Source organism: Syngnathus leptorhynchus, chromosome 13 (assembly GCF_054491065.1).
Source record: "Syngnathus leptorhynchus isolate UIUO chromosome 13, UIUO_Slep, whole genome shotgun sequence".
NCBI lineage: Eukaryota > Metazoa > Chordata > Actinopteri > Syngnathiformes > Syngnathidae > Syngnathus > Syngnathus leptorhynchus.
Window position 1 is genome coordinate 59,749 of NC_141207.1, and position 24,902 is coordinate 84,650.

The 24,902-nt window shown below is 52.2% G+C and overlaps 2 protein-coding genes across 4 annotated transcripts; both read right to left on the bottom strand.

Moving 5' to 3' along the window:
• Nucleotides 1–142: 142 nt before the first annotated feature.
• On the bottom strand, nucleotides 143–6,580 carry LOC147046673 (prohibitin-2-like). Its single transcript, XM_085927192.1, has 10 exons — nucleotides 6,428–6,580; nucleotides 5,104–5,239; nucleotides 4,827–4,911; nucleotides 3,983–4,062; nucleotides 3,675–3,859; nucleotides 3,468–3,597; nucleotides 2,629–2,732; nucleotides 2,286–2,363; nucleotides 1,648–1,727; nucleotides 143–693 (listed from the first exon to the last, which is right to left on the bottom strand). The coding sequence occupies exons 1-10, from the start codon at nucleotides 6,446–6,448 to the stop codon at nucleotides 666–668; spliced, it is 927 nt and encodes a 308-aa protein (XP_085783318.1). The 5' UTR covers nucleotides 6,449–6,580; the 3' UTR covers nucleotides 143–665.
• Nucleotides 6,581–7,018: 438 nt separating this feature from the next.
• frem1b (Fras1 related extracellular matrix 1b) lies at nucleotides 7,019–24,640 on the bottom strand. Of its 3 annotated transcripts, none has more exons than XM_085928294.1 (36): nucleotides 24,259–24,640; nucleotides 23,347–23,622; nucleotides 23,149–23,243; nucleotides 22,665–22,921; nucleotides 22,307–22,506; nucleotides 21,710–22,027; nucleotides 21,066–21,174; nucleotides 20,863–20,994; nucleotides 19,283–19,627; nucleotides 19,028–19,170; nucleotides 18,757–18,953; nucleotides 18,586–18,676; nucleotides 18,353–18,520; nucleotides 18,076–18,284; nucleotides 17,917–18,010; nucleotides 17,483–17,735; nucleotides 16,824–17,012; nucleotides 16,459–16,647; nucleotides 16,195–16,391; nucleotides 15,936–16,137; nucleotides 15,691–15,835; nucleotides 14,133–14,274; nucleotides 13,831–14,035; nucleotides 12,922–13,186; nucleotides 11,578–12,019; nucleotides 10,416–10,617; nucleotides 10,158–10,302; nucleotides 9,710–9,839; nucleotides 9,567–9,639; nucleotides 9,344–9,493; nucleotides 8,752–9,035; nucleotides 8,621–8,662; nucleotides 8,008–8,121; nucleotides 7,817–7,935; nucleotides 7,627–7,742; nucleotides 7,019–7,566 (listed from the first exon to the last, which is right to left on the bottom strand). In XM_085928294.1, exons 2-36 carry the CDS (start codon nucleotides 23,569–23,571, stop codon nucleotides 7,442–7,444), a joined length of 6,312 nt encoding a protein of 2,103 aa, XP_085784420.1. In that variant the 5' UTR covers nucleotides 23,572–23,622; nucleotides 24,259–24,640; the 3' UTR covers nucleotides 7,019–7,441. The 3 variants fall into 3 exon arrangements, 2 of the variants coding, with proteins under 2 accessions (XP_085784420.1, XP_085784419.1); XM_085928293.1 differs by having other exon boundaries at nucleotides 21,710–22,033; XR_015067990.1 differs by lacking the exons at nucleotides 7,019–7,566; nucleotides 7,627–7,742; nucleotides 7,817–7,935; nucleotides 8,008–8,121; nucleotides 8,621–8,662 and adding an exon at nucleotides 9,141–9,229 and having other exon boundaries at nucleotides 8,981–9,035; nucleotides 21,710–22,033.
• Between the last annotated feature and the right edge of the window lie 262 nt (nucleotides 24,641–24,902).

A 24,902-nucleotide genomic window follows, 5' to 3' on the forward strand; every position in this document is an offset into this window, starting at 1 on the left:
TTATAATTTTATTGCATGGGGGGGGGGGGATATATTTTTCATAAACGTTCCAAATCCTTGTAGACGTCTAACTCTTTGGCAGGTCTCCTGACCTTTACATTTGTCAATATGAGCAAACTTAGATTTTGAAAACAATCAATGCTTTCCTTTCTTGCGTCTTCAATTTATTTAAACCCGTGCATGAAAGATTTGTATTTCTCAGAACGATGACATGAAATGCTCTTCCGTTAGACGAGTGAACCGAAACGAGATGGTTTCCCGAGTCGTCGCATTGGCGATGACCTTAAAGTTTGATGTTGGGAAGCAACACATTCGTGACAATCACACAATCAATAACTGTGAAACTCAGGAGCGCTAATTGCTTGAGTCACGCACGCGGCAGGAGGACCTCATCGCACGCGCGTTCCTACGGAAACAGGCAGCCGATACGCTGAAACCGAGGTCCTAACGGAGATGTTGCATCATCGCGTGTGACTAATCTCCAACGAGCAAGGAGCAATTGCGTGGCGCTACCATCCGACGAAGTCACCGACATCTTGTGTCACAATTTGAAAAATTAAAGAAAAACAAAATCAACTTGTTCCCGACTTTTGTTTGTTGTCCACCGGCCGTCCGCAGCGTCGGCGAGTGGCCGTCGGTCGGTCGTGATGAACACGACGGCCTCTTCATAACTTCTTCAGGCCCAACGATAAACTGAAACCGAAACAGGAATTAGACCAGGCAAATTAGTTTCCATCAAAGTAGTCAAATGTCAGCAGGTTGTACAGGCGCGACAGCAGCAAAGCTTTGCAATGGAATGCAAAGCAGCCCGGCGGCGGCGGCATTGTGCGCTCTCGTCATGTAGCCCCTTTCACCATTTTACTGAATCAAGTTGAAGTACAGATCCAGGGGCAAAACGTTTGACTTGAGTCAAAGTAATAGTGGATTGGGAATGCTGACGCGCGTGACGCCCTTTGCAACTTGTCAGACTCGGGGCGGCAGAAACAAATATAGAAACAAGCACTTGATCTCAAGTCAAACTTGATCAAGTTGACTCGCTATAAATGGAAAATAGACAACAGAACGGCACAAATGTATTCACTTGTCATCAAATTTGGATCCAATTTTTGGAGGGACAAGAACAAATATTTCAGACCATTAAAACTGTTGGCAAACGTGATTGCGAACTAGAACAAAGCCTGCCCAGAAACAGTCTTTGCACGCGCACTCAGACCGCAGCCTTCAAATAGTCAAGCAAAAAGCACGCGCCCTCGCCTCAAAAAGGAACCACGTGTGGAACAAGAAAATGCTGACCCCAAGTGGACAGAAGCAAAATCTTTTCATCGATCAATGGGATATTCTGTACAAGAGTCAATTCTGAAACCGAGTAGGAGGCGGGCGAGATTCAAAGTTCCAACAGCAATCGGCGCGTCGCCTTTTTTTGTTGACGTGGAATCGCTTTCGGTGGAACACAGCAGCAGGAAGGAGCTAGCGGGGCAGGCGGCTGGCTCAGAGTACAATCGGTCGGACATGATTTTCATGATTTACGTCGAGTCGAATTGCAGTACAAATGGGCGCAGCAGTTAGATGATCACCAAAGGAGCCAGGAATGGCCCAAGCGGTCACGGTGCTCACCTTCACGTGACGAGGGACATTCAGGTAACTCACTTGTCAAACAAGGCCTGGTTCTGTAAGTTGAGGACCAAACTATCAGCATTCAGGTACACTTTGTTCTGAGACGTCGAAACCTGCGGGACCACATCGGCGTTGACATCAGCGCGTGAACGGACATTGCCTTAGTCATTAGACATGACAGTCTTGTCATCACTTCATTTGTCAGCTGTCATCCCTCCCAATGGTCTGCCGAGTAGTGCTCATTCATTCCACTTCAGACTGACTCTATTGGCTGCAATTTAAAGATCCATTTTGTAGGTCTTTGCACTTGAACAATTATAGTTTAAGCGCTCCCAAGTTCTACCTGGAATTCTTCCCTGTGCTGTTGTTGGCATTAAAGGCCTGGAAGAGAAATTCTTGGATTCAGTCTGTGTTTCTATTCATATTTTTTTCTGCCAAACATAGGAAGCGCTGTGAGAAAATCCCTCTTGGCCAGGCCCAAATAAGCTTCCTCCCCCTCCCTTCGATGACGACGGTCACCTTCACGCTCATGGCCGTGATCTTAATAATTGTCAACGGTGTCACGAGCGTCCCTCTTGACCTCGTCAAAGTCATCATTGCCTTTGTCGTCATTGTCGTTGTCCTAGCGTTGTGAGATAAAAGGCGAGCGAGCGAGCGAGCGAGTGACCGACCGACTTGGCGATGGTCTGAGCGGCTCGGATACGCCTCAGCTTCAGGTAGCCGGGATTCTTGGTGACGGCTTGGCCCAGCTGAAACACACAAATTCAGAGGTGGGCAGGTCGCTTTCACGCTGGCCCACATTGCTGCTCCATGGCCGACTTCTGTAGGTGTATTCAAGACAACTGGACACACATTTAGGGCTGAAAATTGGCCGACAGACGGTCTAGGTGCAATCGATCGCTTTCCGTCCGTTGTTGACGCTTTGTGGCAGCTGCAGGGAACGCGCCGTATAAAAAAAAAAAAAAAAAAAACCTCCCATGGATGGTTTGTTGCAAAAACCCGCGTGTGTTTTACCATCTTGGCCGCCTCGGCTTCTCCTTCGGCCTGGATGATCTTCTGCCGCTGGTCTTGTTTGGCTTTCTCCACATAGAACTGAGCCCTCTGCGCCTCTTGCTGAGCTGCACACGCACGGAGACACAGCCTTCGACTCAGTTGTGAAATGCAACACCGGTGTGAAGCTCAAGAGAAGAGAACGGATGGATGAAAGGTCACAAGTTAAAAAAACTCTCGGTTTGAGTGCTCGGTGGCGGAAGCGCACAATTGTCAACAAATGTCAATTCATCAACAGACGTGAGCCAAACAATGTTGAAATTTGCCCTCCGACACGTTCAACGATGGCGGGGGCGCATGCGCAAGCACAAATGGCAAGAAACTTTCCCTAACGGCTGTTAAAGCCAATATCGCCCGACTTACCGAGCAGAGTGCGAGCAAGGCTTACTAGCATCTTTTAGCAGCCATTGAAAGTTCACACTGTGGCCATTGAGTGCACTAAGTGGCCTGAAAGGGTCTCCCTCTCTCTTCCAAAGTTTTTGCATGACGTCAAAATGACACTTTCCTTATGTCAGAGTTTTTGTGTGGCAGCAAATGTGTTTTTGGGTGTCCGGAAAGGCTGAGCGGATCTTCGTAATTTCTTTTAATATATTCATATATGAATAAATATTGCTTTGCTTTGCTTTTGGCCTGATGTGAATGATCACAAAAGGCTCCTTTTTATTTTGGTTGATGTCAAGTCATGAACCTTTTCTTGAACCTCAGAAAGGCCCAGCGAGCACTTCTTTAGTTTGTGGCGAATCGCCTCTGATGTTTTTTTTTTTTGCTTTACTTTCCCTAACCAAAGGACGTAGATTCCCTACCGACTTGCTTGGCCTCGACGGCGGCGGTGTACTGGCTGCTGAAGCTCAGCTCAGTGATGGCCACGTCGTCCAGGATGATGTTGAAGTCTTTGGCACGCTCAAAGAGCTCCCTGCGCACCAACAGTGACACCTGCGCAAGCACAAGCTCACCGTGGGGGCCCGCGGACGGCCAACTTCTGTTTCCGGCCAGTCGAAAGATGAGCATACCTGCGCTCTTTGCGTGATGAGCTGGGAGGCGTTGAACTTGGCCACCACTGACTTGAGGACCTCGTTGACGATGGAAGGCAGCACCCGCTCGTCGTAGTCCTTGCCCAGACGCTGGTACATGGCGGGTAGATTGGATGCCAACGGACGCGACAGCACCCTCACTGCAATGTTCACCATCTGCAGGTCTAATCGGCACGACCAGCATAGTCATCGGGGTGCACCTTTCAAAACCTCTCGCATCTGCTTACGTCGTTTGGTGAAAACATCGCCTAGCCGCCAGGTGACAGACGCGGTGGGGTGTGGGTTACCTTTGCTACCAGTCAGTGAGGAGATCTTCCTGGGCCGGGCTCTGATGTCATAGATGATGGGATACTGGAACCACGGGATCCTAAGCCACACAGGGGGTACCCAAGATCAAGAGGCTATTGCAAAATAATTAAGACTGAAAATGAAAACGCTTGACAAAAAAAAAAAAAAAAACTCTAAACAGTTGCTAAAACAAGAACTGAAGTAAAAATGCCCTTTTCCATTTTTGTCAATTTTCATACATTTGCTTTAAATCTATTTCCCTACTGATTTACAACCGAAGCTGAAGATGAAACTGGTGAAACTGTTTACTTTACTTACTACTTACCTTTAGTTTACTTTACTACGCAATACTGCGTGACCTTTTTTTTTTTTCCATCTTGCGCTCGACCATTTCCCAAGCAATATAAAAAGCTAATTGTAACACTAATAAAAACTCAAATAATGTTTGGAAAATTTTGAAAACCGTAAAAGCTTATAGCAGAGCAGGCCTGGCCAACCCACGGCTCCCGAGCCACATGTCCACATGAACGTTAAAGCGTTCATGCGGACATGCGGCTTGTGTGTGTGTGTGTGTGTGTGTGTGTAAAAGAGGAAGGGATGGGGTGATGTTCATGTGTGCCAACGTGTATGATGTGGCTTTTTGGGGTAACACAGTAAAAAATGTGGCTCTTAGTCTCTGACTGGTCGGCCACCCCTGGCTGATAGGCTTGCTCAATGAACTGAAACGAAGTAAATTTAAAAAAACATAAGTCAAAAATAAACTCTCGAAATTAAATCCAAAACAATTCTAACAGAGGCACAATACAAACTGGCAAGGTCCAAGTTACACGAACCCATCATCACCTGAAATGAAGGCCCTCGGCCAGCACCGTGTCCATCTGCATGCCGCCGATCCTGTTGAAGACCACCGCTCGGTGACCGCCCTCCACTGTGCGCAGAAATGCGGTCCAGAAATGAGTGCAGCTGTGGCAATTTATTCTTGGTACAAAGGTTTTCAACATACTCAATTCGCATAAGTTCATAAAAGAGGGAAACAGGATTTCTTTACTGACTGTGAGAACTTTGACACATCTTCTCAACAAAGTTTATGCTCCATTTGTAAATTCATGTCAATGCGTACCAGTGTACGTGGCTTCTTTGACACCAAACGCCAAGGCACCGGCGCCAAGGAGCAGTTTGATTCCAAGTCCAGCGCCCCTACCGCCGGACGAGCCTGCCATGCGACCCATCAGGTCCCGGAGATTCTGGACCAACCGCTGCAATGGAACAGCAATCGGTACAAAGCAATACGGGTACATCATCATTTAAATTGAGTCGGGGGAAAAAACAAAAACGTGAAAAATAGACAGAAAGTGTTTGCAATATACTGGGTAAAATAAAATAAAAACTATCTGATGGGAAATACATAAATATCAGATAAGTGGATGAATAAAAACAAAGGACTTTGGAGAAAATATTTTAAGAAATCTTTAAAGAATTATTAAAAAGTAAAATTAGAGAAGACAAAAATACAAAATTACATATACAAAATATATGCTGTATATTGGACTCAAAATACACAAAGAATAGACCCAGGACAAGATAACGTGAGCACACATTTAAAAAAATCGGAGTACAAAATCGACATAACGGAGTAAGTCGAGACATTGCTGAATGTCATCTGAAGAGAGAGCAACAGCATATTTTTCATAGTTTACACAAACTTATATACTTTTCATATTTTTACACTGTTAGACTTATCATGTCAATCAATGTGTACATATTCCTAGTCATTTCTATATTTGATCATGTCAATTAATGTGTAAATACTCTTATTCATTTATACCCACATAGTTATTCAATCAGAGCTTGGTAACTTTTCCATTACACATAAGGCAAAGCTCAATAACTTGATGACACATACAAAACATTCCGTAGATATTTTATAGATTTAGTAGATTTTAGGAGGATCTGTTTTTCCTTCTTTTCCCCTCCCCTTTCTACTCTGCTTGTGGACACTATAAAGCCTTCTGACCGGAACTATGAGGTTGTTTCATCTGCTGAAGTGCATTGTGTACTGACTGCGGTAAAGCAACCCAAGATCTTGCAAATAAAAAACGATTACTCCACATTTTTGTTTTCCTTGCTCAATAACGGACATCATGAACAAAACGCAACACATCATTGATAGTCTTCTGATACTTCTTCAAGTGTGCGTTAAGACTTTTCAGGACAAAACCGTAATCAACATGACCTTGATCGAAAACACCTAGAAAGTTCGCGCATCGCGCTATTTAGCATAGCCGCATGCTAGCTAGCGCGATAGCTAGCTAATTGATCCCTTACTCTTTCAGAGGAGCTTCTGTGGTTTAAACGCACGTTTGTTAGACCTTCACACGCGGAATGCCTCCCTAATAAGCAACAATTCACGTCAGTACGCGAAGGTTGAAAGTTGTAACTCTTACATTGGGCTCCTTGCTCGCCATGCTGCTTCGCGACACTCGACAGTAATACGAACGAAAGGTCGTCGTCTCACAGCGGCCGCTTTACAGCAGGTTGGTCCAACAAAGTCCGTGATTGGCCGACAGCAAAGGTGTCACGCAGTACAAGGCACTTGTTTGGACGAAACGATGACGTCATTTTGTCGTCGTCTCGGTCTTTTTTCTTCTTCTCCGTCTTGAGAAACCGCAGCGCTTCTGTGAGGGAGTAAAGACAGCGCCCGCCGGTGTTGTGCTCGATTTGCTTTAGTGTTGGCTCCTGAGTGAACGATCCGTTCAAAAGAATCCTTTTTGTGAGGCGGACGTGCTACCCAGTGCGCCACCGAGCCACCTACTTTTTTTTTTTAATTATAATTATTATTATTGTTATTATTATTATTATGAAACATTTATGTTATAACTTGTCTGGTGTTTTATTTCTTGTTTTTATATTCACCAATCAAAACATAAAAATCTGACATTTGGTCAAGTGCTTTATATGACAATATGTATACGTGTTTTACGTCGGTGCCCCTCAAAATAAAAAGATGTCGGCAAAACGTTTTTTTTTTTTCCCCATCCTTTTATTCAAACACAAACACATTTGGTATCTTACCATCAACTACAAGCCAACAAATGCAAAATGAAAACATCATTTTCGGCGTAACGTATGTCGGTTGGCAATGGCATAGCAGCAATGCTGTCTGTCACTGTCAGACGCTTCTTCCGTTGTCATGTGAAATGTGTGCGGTTTGTATTCAATTGCGCTGTGAAATTGTGCTCTCTGGTGTTTGAGGTGTGCCACAGCTTTCTTGCCCGCTTGCAAATTATGGACAAGACGCGGCTGGCGTTTAGGTGTCGTCATCATCGCAAGCTTCCGCAACTTCACAATGTTTGCATGCTTTGGGCAGGAACGGCGTTCACGGGAAGATGCCTGAAAGCCATCGAGCGATGCCGTCGTCTTCATCGGTGCGGTGGGGCGACGGAGCCAGCTTTAGCCTGTCAGCGAGCGCGAGGCAGCGGCGGTGCCTCGCAGATGAAGGCGTGCTGCGCGTCTGTGCGGCAGTAGGTAGACGTCCAACGGGAGGAGCTCTTTGCCAGCAAGCATGGCGATGCCCCCAAAAGACCTGACGCAAACACATCATTTCCAGTCGCTCGCTGGAAAGCCAACCGCCGATCCCGCTCACCTCGGTGCCTTGCCGCTATCTCGGAGCTGCCCATCCAAAAGGGTTTCCTGCCGACAAATCTCCAGAGCCAGCCCAGTTCTTGCCTGGAGCGAACTCTCGGCAGGCTGCTGTCGGACCTGTCGATAATTGGCACAATGAATCACGGGGCGCGACTACAGGTTTCAGGCGCTGGCCGAGCTCAGAGACTCACAGGAGAGAGCAGGTGCGCTCGGCGCTGGCCCAGCTGCCGAGGAACGAGCTGGCCAAGTAACAGCGCCTGCCGTGGTGCGTCCATCCCTCTTGGCAGCGGCCACCCAGCGACTTCCCCGCCTGAACAACACAAACGGGCTAGCGAGCAATCGCCAGAGGATGACAAGTCTTGTTTTAGGATGGCAGCCATACTTTGCGTTGGTGTGAGTCCGCTTCATCTGTCACAGGGGCCGTTCCTGGATGGTGCTCATCATCTGTTGGCGGTGCCACTGCCTCCTCCAACCGTAGAGAAGTCAGACTGTGGAACTGATTGAGGACAGTTGATCAGGTTAGCAAAATTTGGATTCTTCTCATTCTGATTCGTGCCCTCTTTTGATGGTGGTTCTGATCTTTGTTCTGGGTCAAAGGCTTGATTCTACTGTATTTTCCGTACTATAAGCGGCAGTTTTTTCATAGTTTGGCCAGGGGTGCGATTTATACTCAGGAGTGACTCGTGTGTGAAATTATTGACACGTCACATTATTTTCACATTGAACCACGTGAGGGCGCCCTAGGCCTGTGGAATAATTGGAACTGCAACTGGCGATGAGTCTGACGTAAGCAGAGGAAGCGCCGCATCTTCTACTTCTGGAGTTAGCCAAGTTGTTTAAAAGTGACAGAGTCCTCGTGATTCTGGATCTTGTCCTGGTTCCTGTTTTAATTACAGTTTCGCTCCTTGGTCTATTTTGTTTTTTCTTCTGAGTTTGCTTTTTGTCTAGGTCCTGTTCCCATTTTAGCTTCTCTTTTAGTCAACGTTCGGTCTTACCGTCCAAACTCTCTGGTCCGGCTTTGCGCTCGCTGACAGCACCTTAGCACATGGAAGATGTGTGATTCAACCATTTGGTCATTCCCTACATGTGGATTTTACATTGGACCTCGAAATGCAGGTCCACCTACCTTGAGTCCAGCATTGCCGGCATTTCTGGCGACTTCTTTGTGCGTGTGGGGGGGGTGCGCTTGGTCCTGCAATTCTTCCTGGCCGTGGTCAACCGTAAAGGGTCGGCGGTTCGGGACGTCGCCTCGGGGAGGGTGGGTGGTCTCCCACAGAAGCTCCGCCTCCACATCCAGCATGCCTTCTTCGTCCTCTGCCGGAAGGAGTGTGGCAACCGCCAGAGGAGGTGTGGCAACCGGCGGAGGGGGAGTGGCCTTGGCAGTTTGCTCTATGCTGAGGTCGCAACGTCCTGCCGGGCAGGGACAGGAACATGACGAGAGGAATGGGACACATGATCCTTATGAGCAGAAAAAATCATATGCCTCTTCCCGATGAGGAACACGTCCATTCTTACTGTGAACAAAATGTTGCGGTTGGCATGTTCCTGCTAAGGTCTGTCAGGAACAACAACGTAAGGCCAACAGAAATAAGATCATGCTGATGCTGATGAAAAGGAACAGGAACATGACGTTGATGCCGAGGACAGGAAGACATTTGTTATGCTCAATGCAAACTTGCAATTCTGAGGGAAACGATGACAAACGTGCACTAGCTCACCTCCTCTGGGGTCAATTATTTCCACCTTGGCTGAGGTCGTCCGTCCCAAGACAGTATTCTTCGGGTTCTTCAACATGACCGTGAAGTTCTCGTCATTCTCCTCCAGGCCGTCGGCTTCCAGGTAAATGTTCCACGTTTTCCTGTCCACTCCTGCAAGGCGGGCGCGGCTGGGTTACCCGACGCATTGTTAGCTATTCACGCAAGGGTCACCTTCTGGTCTCACCTGGATCGAACTGTATCAGTCCGGCTGTGCTGTGTGTAAAGTCTCGACCCGCTTTGGCAGTCCCATCCTGTGCCTGCAAGGAGACGCTAGACCGTGTATGTTCACTGTGACACATTTATTTTTGTCCCTGGTGCATTTCATACCTGGATGGCCACGTAGGCCGGGTCGGCGCTCTTCCCACGCCGTTGAATCTGGATCTGGAGCATTCCCGCCGTCTCGCACGTCCGAAAACAGCCGGCTGACAACTCGATTCGGGACCAGGAAAGGTTCAGCCTGGATCCGACGCGCGCCTCGTTACGCTAGCCACGTGACACTGAAGCGCGCTGTTCACTATGCTAGTTGCTAGTCACATGCCACCAGCATGCTGCTAGCAGGCTCTTGTCTGACATTTTTCTCTTGAAATCAGCAGGACCTCGCATTAGAAAAATAGTCATCCGCACAATTTTTTCTCTTACCCCATTTCTGAATCCTATTTTGGTATTCTAACAACTTTCAAAGAAACCCATTTTTTATAATTCGGAACCCTGCTGATACGAAGAAGGTAATTGTAGCAATTAGCATCGCAACAGACACATAAATGCGCTATACTACATTTGCGGCACGGCGACGTTCCCTGCCGGGTCGCTTAGTCGGAACAGGAAGCCGTCTTCCGTCACGTCTACGTCGGTGGGCACCACATAGACCAGCGAGCGGGTCTCTACGTCTTGCTGTGAGAAGCGGCCTTGGACGTAAGCTCCTGGAAGTATGGGAGTGAGGATGCTCGTGAGGAAGCGAGCCACCAGTGAGTCAGGTCACTTGGCGACTTGGGTCAAGCAAATAACAAGTGGCACCAACTTGCGGCCCTCTTACCGGTGCGGATGTTCTCCAGGTGGCTGAAGCGGGGCGGTGTGATAACGGCAAACTGCAGCCCATCAGGCGGACTGTGAGTGTCGGTGGCCCGCAGATGCTTGGACGTGATCAACAGTGCCTGGCGGCCATCGCTCAGCTGGACCACCTCGCTGGGGCGACCCAAGGCAGTCAGGAAGGGAGCGGAGCGGTCCGCATGCTCCACCTCAGCGCAGGAACAGGGAGTCAGCAGAAGTCCCAGGCATAGATTTCTAGGTTGCTTGCCTGTCGTCTTTGGTGTTTTTTTGTTAGCCAGGTCAGATAAATCTGTGGTCCCCAACTTTTTGGGCACCACGGACCGGTTACGCGTCAGAAATATTTTTGCGGACCGGCCTTAATATAAATAACTTTGTGTGAAGAAAAAATAATACATTTATAGTAAATATATAAATACGTTGAAATATTGGGAGCACCGAGCTCGTTTCTCAGAAACGAGCTCGTTTCCGATTACGCCTAGATGGGACCGTCTAATCGGAAACAATGACAACCGAAGTGGTTAAGGTTTGTCTTTCAATGCGGGATGCTCGGTCTCCATGTGCCGAAGCAGTTTTAAGGCTTCATTGCCTCCTTAGCTAGCCTGTCACCACATGTGCAGAGTGCGCTTGGCGCGTCAGAGTCACCAGTGGCGATACATCCATATTTTAAGTAGGACTCCAGAAATGTTCTTTTAAATGCTGCTTTCCTTTTCTTAGAAGTAGTAGCCTCTTCTTTTTCAGTCTCCTCATTGGGCTTTTTTTCCCTTTCCGAAGAAGCTTTATAAACTTCTGTTTCTTGCTCATTTTGCTTGCCTCGCGGGATCGACTGGGGTGACACGTCACGCGACCGAGACGAGCCTCTTGTGTCAAGGGACACAGCGACGGATGTAATTGCCAATTTTTGTACATTTTTCCAAATAAAGTCTTACTCCTTTTTGCTAGCTTTGCGGGCTCGACTGGGAAAACATGTCACGTGACTCGGACGCGCATCTTGACAGAATGCATTGATCGTTGCTAAAAAAAAATGACATAGGGCTATGGCATCAGTCCACGGTTAAAATTCAAGCTATGGCTAAACATTCAAGTTTGGGACTTTGACTTTCTCGTTTGATGGTGGTGATTGGATTGCAAGCGAAGCGATCATAGCTCACGTGTATGTGAAAGACAGCCGGCTCCGTCCTCAACTGCCCGTATTTCAAGTAGCCCCGGTTGCGGTTGCCATCGCCGGGCAGGAAGCGGAAGCTGTCGTTGAGCGGCCGGCTGCCCGGGTCATGCCGGTAAGCCAATTGGCGCCCGTCCACGTCTGCCTGGGTGAAGCCCGTTTGCGTCAGGGGGCCGGGCGCAGAGTCGATCGGGATGCCCCGCAGCAACAGGCGTCCGTATCGCGGCAGCCGGGTCAGCGTGAAGGTCAGCTCGGAGGCAGACGCCTGAGCATCGCTGAGCCGCAGGTGCTCAGGGGCGATGGCCGCCGTACCACCGTCTTGCACGCGCACGCCCGCATTGACCTCCAACGTCGGCGGGATGCCGTCTACCTCTTCAATGGACAAACGCACGCTGCCGACTTGTGTCCGCTCACCGTTGCTCACCGCAAAACTGATGCACAAAACAAAGTTGGCGAGGAAAAAAGGTCAAGAACTCTTTGGACCAGACCAATCGTGTGCACCGCACAAACATGTACTGACACACTTGCCCTGGACCAAACCCAGACACACACACAAATACAAATACACTCGCACACAATGACAAACATGAAGATTTATGTCCAACACACAAATACACCGACACACACAAACACGTGTACGTAACCACATGTGCCAGACAAAACCACATACAAATACTCTTACAAAAACCTGCACACACAACCACACGCCCACATCTGCAGAAAGACTCGTACAAAAAAAACACACACACTCTTGCAAAACATACACAGACAAAAACGTCCACGCACATCTATGCACACAGATGCAGCCAGCACAATCTGTACCTCTGCCCTGGAGCCAATCTGCTGACAAAGTGCCACAAGCTTCAAAATCCTGGGCCAGCAAACGCACACGCGCACGCAGACGCGTTGGCATGAGCATCACGGTGCAACATCTGTCAGTGGCTTCGGCCATGCATGTTTGGCACACCGGCGTGCCAGCGTTGTTGTTGTTGTCGCTTTCCTAATGGCGATCATTCATCACCCGTTGTCATGGCAACACGCACGCACGCACGCATTCTTTTTGGCTATGATGCGTTTGCGCTTATGCCGCCAAACGTGCAGCCGGTTGGCATGCCGTCTTTGGCATCTTGTTGCCTAACACGCATTTGGCAACCATTTGGGAGACCAGTGACTGCTCGCCGGCAGTCTCTGGTCTCCCAAATGCGCCCCCCCCCCCCCCCACGCCTCATCCAAGTTCCCCAACATGAAAAATCCACCAGCTGCCAAATTGGTGCCCGCCACTTGAACGTCAACAGTCTTTTCTCGGGCGCGAGGAGTCCCTTCCCTCACTAACCTGAAGGTGTCGCTGCGTTGCAGTTGTCCGTTGTCGTGCGTGTAGCAGACGCGCTGCGCGGCCACGTCCATTTGCGTGAAGGTGTCGAGCGGCACGCCAGGCCGCGTTACAGCGTGCAGGAGGCCGTGGCGCGGCGCCACCGTCACCGTGTAGCGCAGCCGCTTGGGGCGCCCGCTGCTGTCCCACGCCCGCAGGAAGTCGGTGTTCAGGACCACACGCTCTCCCGCCCTTACGCGCACTGCGCCCGTCCACACGAAGATGTCACCTGAGAAAGCAAACCGGGACACATACGAGAAAGCGCAGAAGAAAGTGCATGAGGATTTACTTGAAGCGGATTGCGAGGATGCAAACGACGGAAGTCAAAGAAGAACGTCAAACAGACAAAAGCTGAATGACATCCGGGTGATGTCATCACAGAAAGGTCCCACTGATCGGTGCGTGTCGACATGTGGCCTGTCAATAATTGAGCCCCCCTGTGCCTGCCAGAAGTGTCCAGGTGGTCCCGAGGTGTTGTCTGGGCTGTGTTCACCCAACTGGCAAAGCGGGCACGTCCGCATCGCTCGCAGTCAATAATAGATGAGACGGTGCCCACGTGCCAAGCCGGCATGTTTGGCACACTGGCCCGCCGTGGAGTGTGATGGGGCCAACCCGGACACATCGAGATCATCGGGAAGAAATTAAACAAGGAGAACGCGCACAAGGCAGCCGCGTGTCAAAAACACGTGAAGCAAACGAGGACACAAATGAAGTCAAAGAGAAGGAATCAAACAAGCCACAATGAGGCCAACACAAGGAGGCAAATGAAGAAGCAAACACAAGCAGGTAAAAGCATCACGCGGGCGAGGCAAAGTGGGGAGCGAAAAAACAGGCCGTCAATGAACCCAAAGTAGACAAGAAACGGCTTCTGACCTTTGTGAGCGGCGCTGATGTTGATAGAAAAGGTGTGGAGGGAGCTTTGGTGTTCCAGGTCGCTGAGGATGAAGCTGAAGCCGTCGTGACCTTTGAACCCGGCTGAGTCGGCGCGCTCGCCAGGCATGTAGCTCAGCCGGTTTGCGTCCACGTCATCCTGAGTGAAGTTCTGACCCGCCGCCATCTCCGTCGGGCCCGTCTCGCTCTGACCACCGGGAAGAACGTCGTCAACAAGGGGAGGAGCCAATGAGGAAGCCAAAGAGGAGGAAGAGCAACATAAGCAAGGACAACATTAGCGTCACCTCCAACTGCAGCTTTCCCAAGCGCGGCGTGGCGTGTAGCAGGTAGAAGAGTTTATGGGCCGGCGTGTCGGCGTCCTTGGCCTGAAGGACGACGGCCGAGAGCCGCTGCCGCACACCAGGCTCCACCTCTGCCCCAGCGTTCCTGAAATGAGAAGACGTCGACAGGTAGCGGAGGGTGCCGCCAAGTTTCAGTCACATGTGAACCAACGCAAACAGCCTCAGGTTCGAGTCTTCACGTCAGGCAAAATTTGTCCGAGCAGGAATGGTGCTTTTGCATTCCACAATCAGAGCGGCAAACAAAGTGAGAGAGAGCATTTAAGGGTGTATTCAGAAAAGAAAAATCCTTTAGTCCGCTTGTTTGGTCCCGACCAAAAGCGGACTTCATTTTTTTTCGTTTGGTGCGGTTCCAATTCAGACTGTACATTTGGTAAGTGAAGTATACACTTCCACGCTTGTGATGATCTGTGCTTCCATTGGGCGGCACACAGAGCAGAGCACAGACCCGCAAATGGAGGAAAACATGAATCCTGCTGTTGGTTCAGATCTTCGCTGTTTGTATTCACATCTGAAGCGGATTGCACCAGAGTTGAAGCCAACTGAGACCACTTGAAAACCTGTTTCTTTTAACCCGCACCAGGATTCGTTTCCGTGTTTTCACACCTGCACAAAAGGTCAGGACCGGCGTTACAATCGAACCGCTTTGAACAGACCAAACAGTCGGGTCTGAATACACCCGAAAACAAAAGACGAGCATTTGGTACGCAAAGCAAACAAGAACGACAAGAAGCAAGACGGAAGTGAAACAAGGCCGCAAAACAACACGCGGGAACGATTTCGGGAGCTTGGATTTTCCCCCTCATGACGGCAAACAAGCAGCTGGACGGAGCAGGTCGCAGCGTTGGTGCAACGGCAAGTTCCTCGCAGGGGCGCCTGCTGGTGTCGGGTGGGGGAAGCGGTGGGGGTTACACGACAAAGCGTCTGTCTGCGTCTTCACTCAGAAGTAAAATCCACGCAGGAACGCGAGCTGCTGCCTTGGTCCTGCAGGAGGCGGCGGCGGACATCTGCCAAGCACACGCGTTCCTTCGCGTTTGTTCCGCCTGCTCGCGCTGCCACAGTGACGCCCGGGTCCGGAGGGGTTCCTAACAGGGGTCGGGGTTGATGGGGGGTGACGCGCGAGCCAGTGAAGGGTGCAAATTCATCACTCATTCAAATGAAAACAGTTTGAGTGCTCGCCCACTCAGGCAGAGCGACCCGCCACATGTCCCCCCCCCCACGACAGCGACTTCCCGCCAGCTCACCGAATGAGACGTTGTTCCGCATGGTGGCACGGGAACATCTTTTTTTCCACATGCTCCCCACGTAAAGCCACAAAGGAATCAAATGAGGAAGAACAGCAATGCACAAACCACGTCAAGCAAAGGGAAAAAGTCCAGCCAACGAGGCCGCGTGGAAAGAAAACAGAGACACAAACAAGACCGGTGGGGGGGGGGGGGGGCCGCGTACAACCTGTCTGCGTTTTGCCTCCTGTTACGAAAGAAATGTCGCACTTTGCGCATACTTGAGGAGGTGGGGCGGGTGGTCGTCGACGGGCAGCACGGTAACGGCGGCGGTAGCGCTGAGCACGTGGACGCCGTCTGTCAGTCGCAGAGTCAGCCGGTCATCCGGGCTCTCCGAGTCATCGTGCGCGTACCACAGGTACATGCCTCAACGAACAGGGCAAAGCGACGGCAATTCACAACAGGAAGCTTTCACCGGTTTAGGACGGACAATCATTGAGAAACAACAGGAAGAGGCGGGGCCTACCCTGGCGCAGCTGCCGCAGAGTGAAGGATGTGACGGCGATGGCGGAAACGCTGGCCTTTTCTCCGGGGCGGGAGGCGCTCACCTTCAGGCTGCCGTGCGCCGGTGCCGCCGTCAGGCTGAAGGTCAGCTCGTTTGGAGGGGCATCCAGGTCAAAGGCGTCCAGGAGGGATGGCGTCAACTCCCGCGTGCCCCCCTCCTTCACCTGGACACAACGCCTCACTCAATATGGCGCAGGTGTGACATTAAAATGGGGACGTACTGTAAAGTTGGCGAGATGCAGCGACGGCGCCTCATCGTTGGTGGGCTTGATGACGATGTCGACAGGGACAGAGGCGGAGTGATGCAAGCCGTCGCTCACACTGATGAGCAATCGGTCCACCGTGGGCTCCGCCCCTTTGTGCTCTGATTGGACGTAGTTGACGAAGCCCGACGTCAACTCGTCCAGCTTGAACGACTCTGCCGAGACTCCGAAAAGTTTTTTGACGCGCACAAGAATGCAATTGTGCCAAGCACGCCTGCTGACCTACGGCGATTCCCGCATTGCTCTTTTCGGACCCGGCTGCTGGCTGAACGTTTTCCAGGAAGCCGTGTAGGGGCTTGGCGTCCAGGTGAAAGGTCAGCTGCTCAGGAGTGCTGTCGGGGTCCGAGGCCCCCAGGACGGCTTCGCGCAGGCACGCCCTCAAACCCTCATCCACCTGCAAGGCGGACGCTCCTGCGGCACACGCCCGCGCACATGCTCGCTGGCGCATGCCCATCAACAAAAACACGCTCGAAGCCCTCTTGTCTGGTATTCCCGCAAGGACCATTGCGTGCGTGCGTAAATGGAAGGGAAGCTTCCGAGTATGCAGAGCATGCTTGGCACAGAAAGATGTCAGTGTCCAAACTCACCCAGGACCACGCTGGGAACTTTGTTGTTGACTGGAAGTAGCGTGACGTTGAGGTCGTACACGGGGAGTGTGCCATGCAGAGATACAGGCGGGGCATCACTGTGGCAACAGCCGTCCGTCCTGCCCTCGTTGCCGTCCGAGATGATGAGCGTGATGGTGTCGGATGCGGAGGCGGGGCCAATCTCGCCACCTGAACACTCCGACAGGTAGTCGCGCTGTTGAGAGCAGCCCGGCTTCCCATATGTTGGTGGCTAAGCTCTTGCGCATTAGCTTGGCAACGTCAGCATGACGGTTTAGTTGAGGTGCATTAGCTTGAACAACATTGGCAAACGGCGGCGTGATGATGATGATGATGATGATGATTAAGCTCAAGTGTGTTGGCTTAGCAATGTTAGCTAAAATTACCCTGAAGAAGTAGCTGCAGTGTGGTAGTTTGGCAACATTAACCCAAGATAACGTGATGATCCAGCTCGAGTGGATCGGCTTAGCTACGTTAGCTAGAGTTAGCATGAGCACAAGCAAACCTTCGACAAATTTAACACAGTAACATCACGATACCATGTATGCCACCTTAACAATATGAGCTGAATTGAGGGCACCGGAGCAGTCAAGCGTGTTAGCTTATCATCATTAGGTAGCGTTAGCATTAGTACACCTTACCCGTGTGCACGTAGAACACGTGACCCTGCAGTAGGTCCATCTGGGTGAACTTGTCCACGGGAAGTCCTGCGCTGTGCAGCTCGCCCCTGGCAGGCTGCCGCGCCAACACGAAGATCAGCTCGGCATCCTCGCTGTCGCGGTCGGTGGCCGCCACGTAGTCGGCAGTCAGCTGGACCCGGCCGCCCTCGGGGCAGCGCAGCTCACCCCGCAGGTCTGCGTTCAGCTGCGGAGGTACGTCGTTCACGGGCACCACCTGACGGAGCAAAGGTTGACACCAGCTGTGTCAATTTCAATTTGAATAGACCACACAAACAATTGTCAGAGTCACATGATCGATCAGTGGAGCAAGTTTGGGAGCTTTTTACTGGATTTATTTTTGTTTGTTGATCATTTTCAATAAAACAACATTCAGAAAGAACATTTGCAATACATACGTGAATGAGCAGGTCCAGCAAGACGGTGTTGACGCCATCCGTCACGCCAAGTACGGCGTCGTCCTCTGCGCTCTCCGAGTCGTCGTGGACGTACCTGCGACACGGGTTGCACCGGTAAAATGGAGGCTAGGAGGCGGTTCTCCAAAGGGGGAGCGTCACCTGACGGCGAGTCCTCCGAGATCGGCCAGCGAGAATGCGTCACCGGGTCGCAGGCTCCGCCCACGTAGTTCCAGTCGACCGCAGCGCGGGGGGCGCTTCAGCGCCACCTTGAGGTTCGATCGGCGGGTGTCGCTGTCGTGCACCAGCACGTGCTCGTTCGTCACAAACGCCGTCCCGCCTTCCTCCACGCGCAGCAGGTTGCTGAAAGCCTGAGCGCACGTGCCCGTCAAAAAAGCGCGAGCCAAGTGGGCGAGCACCAAGGTAACGTTGCGCTGACCTCGGGTGGCTGGTTGTCGACGGGCGTGACGGTGATGTTGAAGTCCAGGCCTGAGAGGGCGCTGCCGCGACGGTCGCTGACAGTGAAGACGAATTGGACGTCGAGCGGGTCAGGGCCGATGTCCTCCAGGGGCGGCATGTACGCCACCTTCAGGTGGTCGACTGCGTGCTGCCAAAGGCCACAAAGTGCGGTCAGCACTCGAGCCCACTGCTCGCCCGCCCGCCCGCACACACCTGTGTGAAGGACTTGAGCGCCGGTGCCATGGGGTCCCGCCGCAGGGCGGCGGCGCTGTCTACAAAGATGAGGTGGCCGGCGTCCATCAAACTGTGCACGCACGCACAGCAAAAGCAGCGCTTCAGCTGAAGGTCTGACGATGCGCATTGGGGCGCGCGCGACACCTGTACCTGGGACGCGTCGGGCTGTGGCAGGGCAGGGTGACGGTGTAGGTGAGGTCGACGTGCGGGTGTTCAGGGTGGCTGAAGTGCAGGTGCGCGCGGGTGACAAAGGCCACTTGAGTCTCCTTCAGCGTCAGGTGACGCACGCTGCCTTCGGACTCCACCGGGAGCTCGTCCTCCATCGGGAACACCACCACCGACACCATCTGCGGGGCAGGACACGGAGGACTTTCTCACCGGGTCGGGAGGGAGGGAGCGAGTGGGCGGACCCCCAACTAACGTAAGCCTCGGAGAGGTTGGGCGGCACGTGCGAGTCGGCCAGCGTGACATCAAAGGAATCCTCAAAGATTTCATCTCCGGAGTGTTGGTAGAAGATCAGACCCTGAGTCAACTCGCGCTGAAGGAAGGACATGACCGGAAGGCCTGTCAAAGTCAATGGACAGAATAGCGCATGCATTAACAAAGGCAAACACACATACGTACACAAACGCAGAGTCAAAGACGCACACACACACTCACTCACTCACTCACTCACTGGGGTTACGTGGGTCGGCTCTGGAGACAAGGCGGCCGGCCCCGGGGGGGCGGTCCACCCTGAAGAGGATCCGGTCGTCGGGCGAGTCCGGGTCAGAGGCCAAGAGGGCGGCCGGGCGCAGCTTCAGGGCACCGCCCTCGGGCACCTCCAGCACCACATTGTTGACCAGGAAGGGCGGCATGTCGTCGCGTGGCAGGATGTTGATGGGGAACTTATGGCGCACGCTATGGTGCCCGTCGCTGATGCGGAAGACCACGTGGTCGCGGGTGCTCTCGCTGTCCGAGTGCTCATAGGCCACCGCGCCCTCGCGCAGGTCTCGCACACCGAACGCAAATGCCTTCACACCTGCCCATGCCACCGGGGGAAGGGGACAGCATTAACATGTCGCTGTCACATCGCGTAGGCCCTTCTGTCGTCACTGCCACGCGGCATCATTGCCATAAGCTTATTCGCTGTGGCGATGACATCATCATGCAATTGCGACACCACTGCGATATCAATCTGTCACGGTAACGTCAATCCATCAGCGCTCATCCTGACAGCCACTAATGAGCGAGAATGGTCGCGTCTTCCTCGCCGTTCGCTCTCAGCCCACTTGGCAATCTCGGCACTTCCTGGCTCAGCAAAACAACAACAGAAATGGGCAGTGTGCCGCATAGCTGGCACAGAGCAACACGCTAACGCTAAGAGCAGGCCGCGTGTCGTCGTCAGCGCCCGCGCTTTGATTCAATTAGCGAGCGCCGTGCGAAGCCATCGGACGCTTTTGGAGGGGCTGCCACCGCGCGGTGTCTGTCCCGGCGGCTGCCCACGTGCCAGGACAGAAGGCTCGGGTCACGTGACGGATTGAGGCGCAGGCGCTCGCCATCCGCTCACTCATTAGCGGCGCCACCGAGGGGACACGGGCGGCCGGTCAGCGCGAGAGACAACGCGCTAATTGGGCCCGAAGGTGGCACCGGGCGCGGGACTGGCACGCTGCTATTTGGCCCGAGGCGTCTGCCGCACGTGCCGTGCCAAAAGCAAATCACTTCGATGCTTTTAACCCAAAAAGTAAGAGTTTCTCACATTGTTTAAACGATGATTGATGAGAAACTCATCAATGAAAACTCATTGGAAAGACAACCATTATGTTTTCAACCGTATGGAATTTTTTCAAAAAACATTTACCGTGATGATGTCATCATTGTGATGTTTAATTCTGTGCGCTGGCGCACGCGGGTCGGGTGTGAAGGAAGTGTCGTTAATTGGTCCCAAAGGTGCGATTGGGCCTAGCGCCTGAAAGGGAGGGGCGCCCGTGGTCGGGACGGGACCGTGGGCGGGCTGGCGTCCAATTGACTGAAGGCGTCAGACGGAGACGGGAGGATGCCGCAACCAAACTTGACAAGTTTTGGAAAAATCCACTTAGCCGCTTTGACTTTCCGCCACTGACAGTAAATGAAGGCAACTCGCACGTCACTAGCCGTGCGTGCTAAACGACATGCGTGAATCTATCTGCCGGGCCCCACCACCCGCGGTCGCCCGGTTCCACACCTGCGCATGCTACTCCGGTAGCCATTTTGTGGCCGGGTCATAAGAGCGCTCACCTCTCACAATGAGACACCCGTGCATGGGCCCGTCCACGGCAACCAGGACGACGTCGTCGAGGTTGTCGCGGTCCAAGATCTGCAGCTCCTCCCACGTGATGGCTCGCGATTGACCCTCCAGCAGGTCTAAACCTGAGCGGAGGCCGGCCGAAGGGCTTCGTGTGAGTGGACGGACAAGGGGCCGTTGTTCGCTCGTGGCCTACCCGTGTTCCAGGAGACCCGGGGCGCGTTGGTCTCCGCTGCCCTGATGGACACGTGGACAGCAATCGGTGGACTGAAAGCATCGGAAGCGTCAATGGCCCGGAACTCCATCTGGTGCAAAAAGCAGAAGCGTTTGTGCGCCAGCGAGAACAACACTCAAGCGAAAAAGGCGCATGTTAGGCAAAGCTAGCACTCCGGCTAGCAAGCACAATTTGTATTTGAAGTGTCGACTGCATTTTCTATGTCGATGAATGACATTCACGGCTTCTTACTTTGAGTCAGATTTACAAGTTTAGCAGCCATACAGCGTGGTGGCATACATGGCCAGTAAATTAGCAGCCGGACAAAAATAAAAGACGTATCCAGCCAACATAAATCACCATTGGGTTTCTACGAATGAATTATATTGCTTTTATCATTGGACATTTTAGCCACTAACATTTTGGCTAAGGTTTTTCAATTTCAGAAGCTAATGGTGAAGCTGATGTTGGAGGGAAGGACTTGGTCTTATAAAAGAAATGTATTTTGTTTGGTAGTGGCTAACATTTGGGCACAGATTAGCCGAAATTAGCATGATAACTTTCGCAAAGTTAGTGTTGAAGAGAGCCACAGGGAGGATGCTGTTTGAAATTGATAGCGCTAGTACCTGAAAGTTGTCACGCGTGGGGCGGCTGCTGTTCGGCGGCTGGTAGGCCACCTTAAGGTAGTGGAGGTCGGACCAGCTGAATGAGCCGATTGGCTTGCTATGCTCGTCCAGGTGGGTGATGTAGCCTCGGGGAGGCGGGACGCTCACATTGAACACCAGCCCGTCTTTGGGGCCATCGGGGTCTTCGGCGTCCAGTGTGGCGGTGGTGATGGGCGTCAGGACAAACTGGTCCACTTCCAGGATGAAGGACGCCATGAAGGTGGCCCGCGGCGGCTGGTTGGGCGTTGCCCCGATGATCCGGACAGGCAGCCACAGAGACTGCATCTTGACGAAGGGGGGGGGTGCAAAAATGTCTTATCACACATAGGGAAGGAACACTGTGAAAGAAGAACACTTTGGAGCGCTCGGAATGCCAAAGTGTCACTTCCTGACACCTCCTGACTGCCAACAAAGGTGCCACAACGTCAACGCTTCTTTTGGATTGTTAGCATTGACCGAGTGCTAGGAGGAGGAAGTTTGGCAAAAACGTCCCAGAGTAGGAAAGCGGTAATTTTGGGAAATTGAGGCCAGTCCGGTCTTTACGCCCTGTGAGCTAACCTCCAGCAGAGCCCTGCTCTCCTGCTCCCTCAGCTCCACGCTAATGGCGACGTAGTCAAGGTCAGGCGAAGGCGGGCTTAGGTGTCGGTACTTGAGGCCCAAACTCAGGAAGTCGTTGCAGCTGGTCTTCAGGAAAGGGACTCTCTTGGTGCCCGAGGCACAGGCTCGGTTTCCTGGGCAAAGCCCTGCCGCGTCACGACCTGGAGGCAAAGCACATCCGAGCATGTTGATATGATGGCACTCGGGGAAATATGACAAGAAGGACATCCCATCGCTCTGGAGATAACCATCAAATGAGTCGGTCCCACCGTAGAAGGAAGTGTGTGGGGGGGGGGGGGCTTGGGAATCAGCGCTATACCTTTCCTCTGGAGGGCATCGTCCTCCCGCACCAGCTGGCCGGCAGTCAGCACTCCAGCGGCGGCGACCAATCGTACAGTGCACGCCACACCGTGCCGGCTTCTGATGTTGACAACCGAGCGGTCGATGGCATTGGAGAGCCCATAAAAGTTGGGAACTGCCAGGGTGGTCGGGCCCAAGTCCACCAGGCCGGGCGACCGGTCCACCACGCGAACCCGCACAACCGCTGTCTCGACTCTCGTCTCTGACGAGCCCAGCCTGCGACACATTGGTCATTTCTCGCAAGGGTGTCTCTGACGTTATCGTGAAGTCACGAGAAGGAACAGATGAGGTCATCTGCCCAATCCGAGGTCTCATCTTCTCAGGAACGACACTCGCTCTGAATCGGGGCTTCGTTTGGGACGCCCGCTCTCGCTCGGGATGGCATCGGCACATTTGCCAACATGGCTAGCTAAAAGTAACTCGGAGCGGACGGCAGTACTAACCTGTAGACCCGCAGTAGAACTTGGTCGCTGTCCAGCAGAGGACTTCCGTCGTGCTGGTACATGACCTCGTCCGGAAGGAAGTCGCAGTCAAACACCTAACAGCGGTGCGGTGAGGTGAGGTGAGGTGAGACAAGACCAGAGCAATGCTGACAACAAGCGGCTGCAAAAGGCAGAGCTGGGCGATGGCAGAAAGCCGACCTGAGGCGTGATGCGGCCCACCCGCTGCGTGAGCGGCTGGTTGAGGACCACCTCCACCTTGCAGTGCGCGTCGGGCTCCGTCCGGATCCGCAGCATCTCCTTGCCCAGGAAGGCCGAGCGCCCCCTGGCCACCTCGATGCCGGCGTTCACCTCCACCGTGACGGCGGCGACCGCTCCCGCCAGCAGTAGAAGCAGCAGTATCGGCAACGCTCTCGTGGCGGCCATCGTGGAAGCGCGACGGTCAGCAGCAAGGACGTTACTTGCTTGACAGGCTTCCTGTCAGACAGGTCATCACTGTTGTCGCTGATGGTTTATGGCTAACTTGACACGATTGCTAATTCGTGCGCTTTGACAAGAGACGTGCTCGAATGGTCACAAATAGTCGTGTTTGTGCTTTTTGAAGAAGGCAATTTCAAGAGACTACAAAAAAAAAGAGATGGCGGGACAACCGCAAGGACAACAGTGAGCCCTCCAAAAAAGTGAGACAAAAGATGGCGACGTGATTTTTTCCCCCTCTTTTGTCTTCTTGCCACTTGATCGCCACATGTCTGTCATGTTTTTTTTCACGTTGGCTAACTTTGTCAATTTGTCACATTTTGTCTCTTGGCTCCCCTTGCTTGGTCACTGCATAGCTTTGTTTTTCGCTTCTCCCAACTTGACGCCAGCCTTCTTCTTACACGACCTCGGTTCTCTCGCAGCTTGATTTGGTCATTTGGTCACGTCATCTCAGTGTATTGGTCAGAAGTTTGTCGCACACGTGACACGACGCATTTGTTTGTCGGACGCCAGCAGCATGTGGACGATCACTTTGCTCAAGTCAGGTGACGGCACGGCACGGCACGGCACGGCACGGTACGGAGGAAGCGAGGAAGCGGTAGTCCACGCCAACTTGGAATGCTCGCGCTCGCTTACCTGTCTGTCTGTCTGTCTGTCTGTCTGTCTGTCTGTCGTTGCTGTGGCTGTGATGGGCTCGCTCGCGCACGCTTCTCGATCTTGACTGTGAAAGTCAACAAGGCCGAGCGAGCCAGCCGCTCGTTCTTCGTTTTCCGAGTCTCTAAGCAGACAGGAAGTCAGAGCTCAAGACTAACTTTTCCAAACTTCTCTCTTTCTCTCTCTTTCTCTCTCTCTCTCTTGCTCTCTCTCTCTCTCTCTCTCTGGCTCTCTCTCTCTGGCTCTCGCTCTCTCTCTCTGCCCCTCCTGCACATTCCACTTGTATCCAGTTGATTTTCCCACTTTGGGCCTCTCCACTCACTCACTCACTCACTCACTCACTCACTCACTCACTCACTCACTCACTCACTCCACGTGTGCGCTAGTATGCTCCAGGCACGTATTCTACACAGCCAAATCCAAAGTGTTCGATTTTCAGCAATAGAAATCTAGTCAATTCATCTGTTGTTTGTGTCATTTAAACTTTTTGACTTTTTTTGACTTTTGACTTTTTGATCTTTTTGATCATTCCTCAAAAAGAGTGAGTTTTAATTCAGTCAATCGTCATGCACGCCGAAGCATTGATTTGATCACGAAACACTCCTTAACAAGTGGTAGTGGCCAGT

Excerpts from the sequence above, each read along its gene's own strand:
- LOC147046673 (XM_085927192.1), bottom strand. The coding sequence starts at position 6,448 with ATGGCGAGCAAGGAGCCCAAT. Across the intron at positions 5,240-6,427 it reads TGGCGAGCAAGGAGCCCAAT|CGGTTGGTCCAGAATCTCCG; the intron begins GTAAGAGTTACA and ends GTTCCATTGCAG. Across the intron at positions 4,063-4,826 it reads GCCGAGGGCCTTCATTTCAG|GATCCCGTGGTTCCAGTATC; the intron begins GTGATGATGGGT and ends TGTGTGGCTTAG.
- frem1b (XM_085928293.1), bottom strand. The coding sequence starts at position 23,571 with ATGGCCGCCACGAGAGCGTTGCCGATACTGCTGCTTCTACTGCTGGCG. Across the intron at positions 22,034-22,306 it reads AGAGCAGGGCTCTGCTGGAG|ATGCAGTCTCTGTGGCTGCC; the intron begins GTTAGCTCACAG and ends CCCTTCGTCAAG. Across the intron at positions 18,677-18,756 it reads CACAGCCCGACGCGTCCCAG|TTTGATGGACGCCGGCCACC; the intron begins GTACAGGTGTCG and ends GTGCGTGCACAG.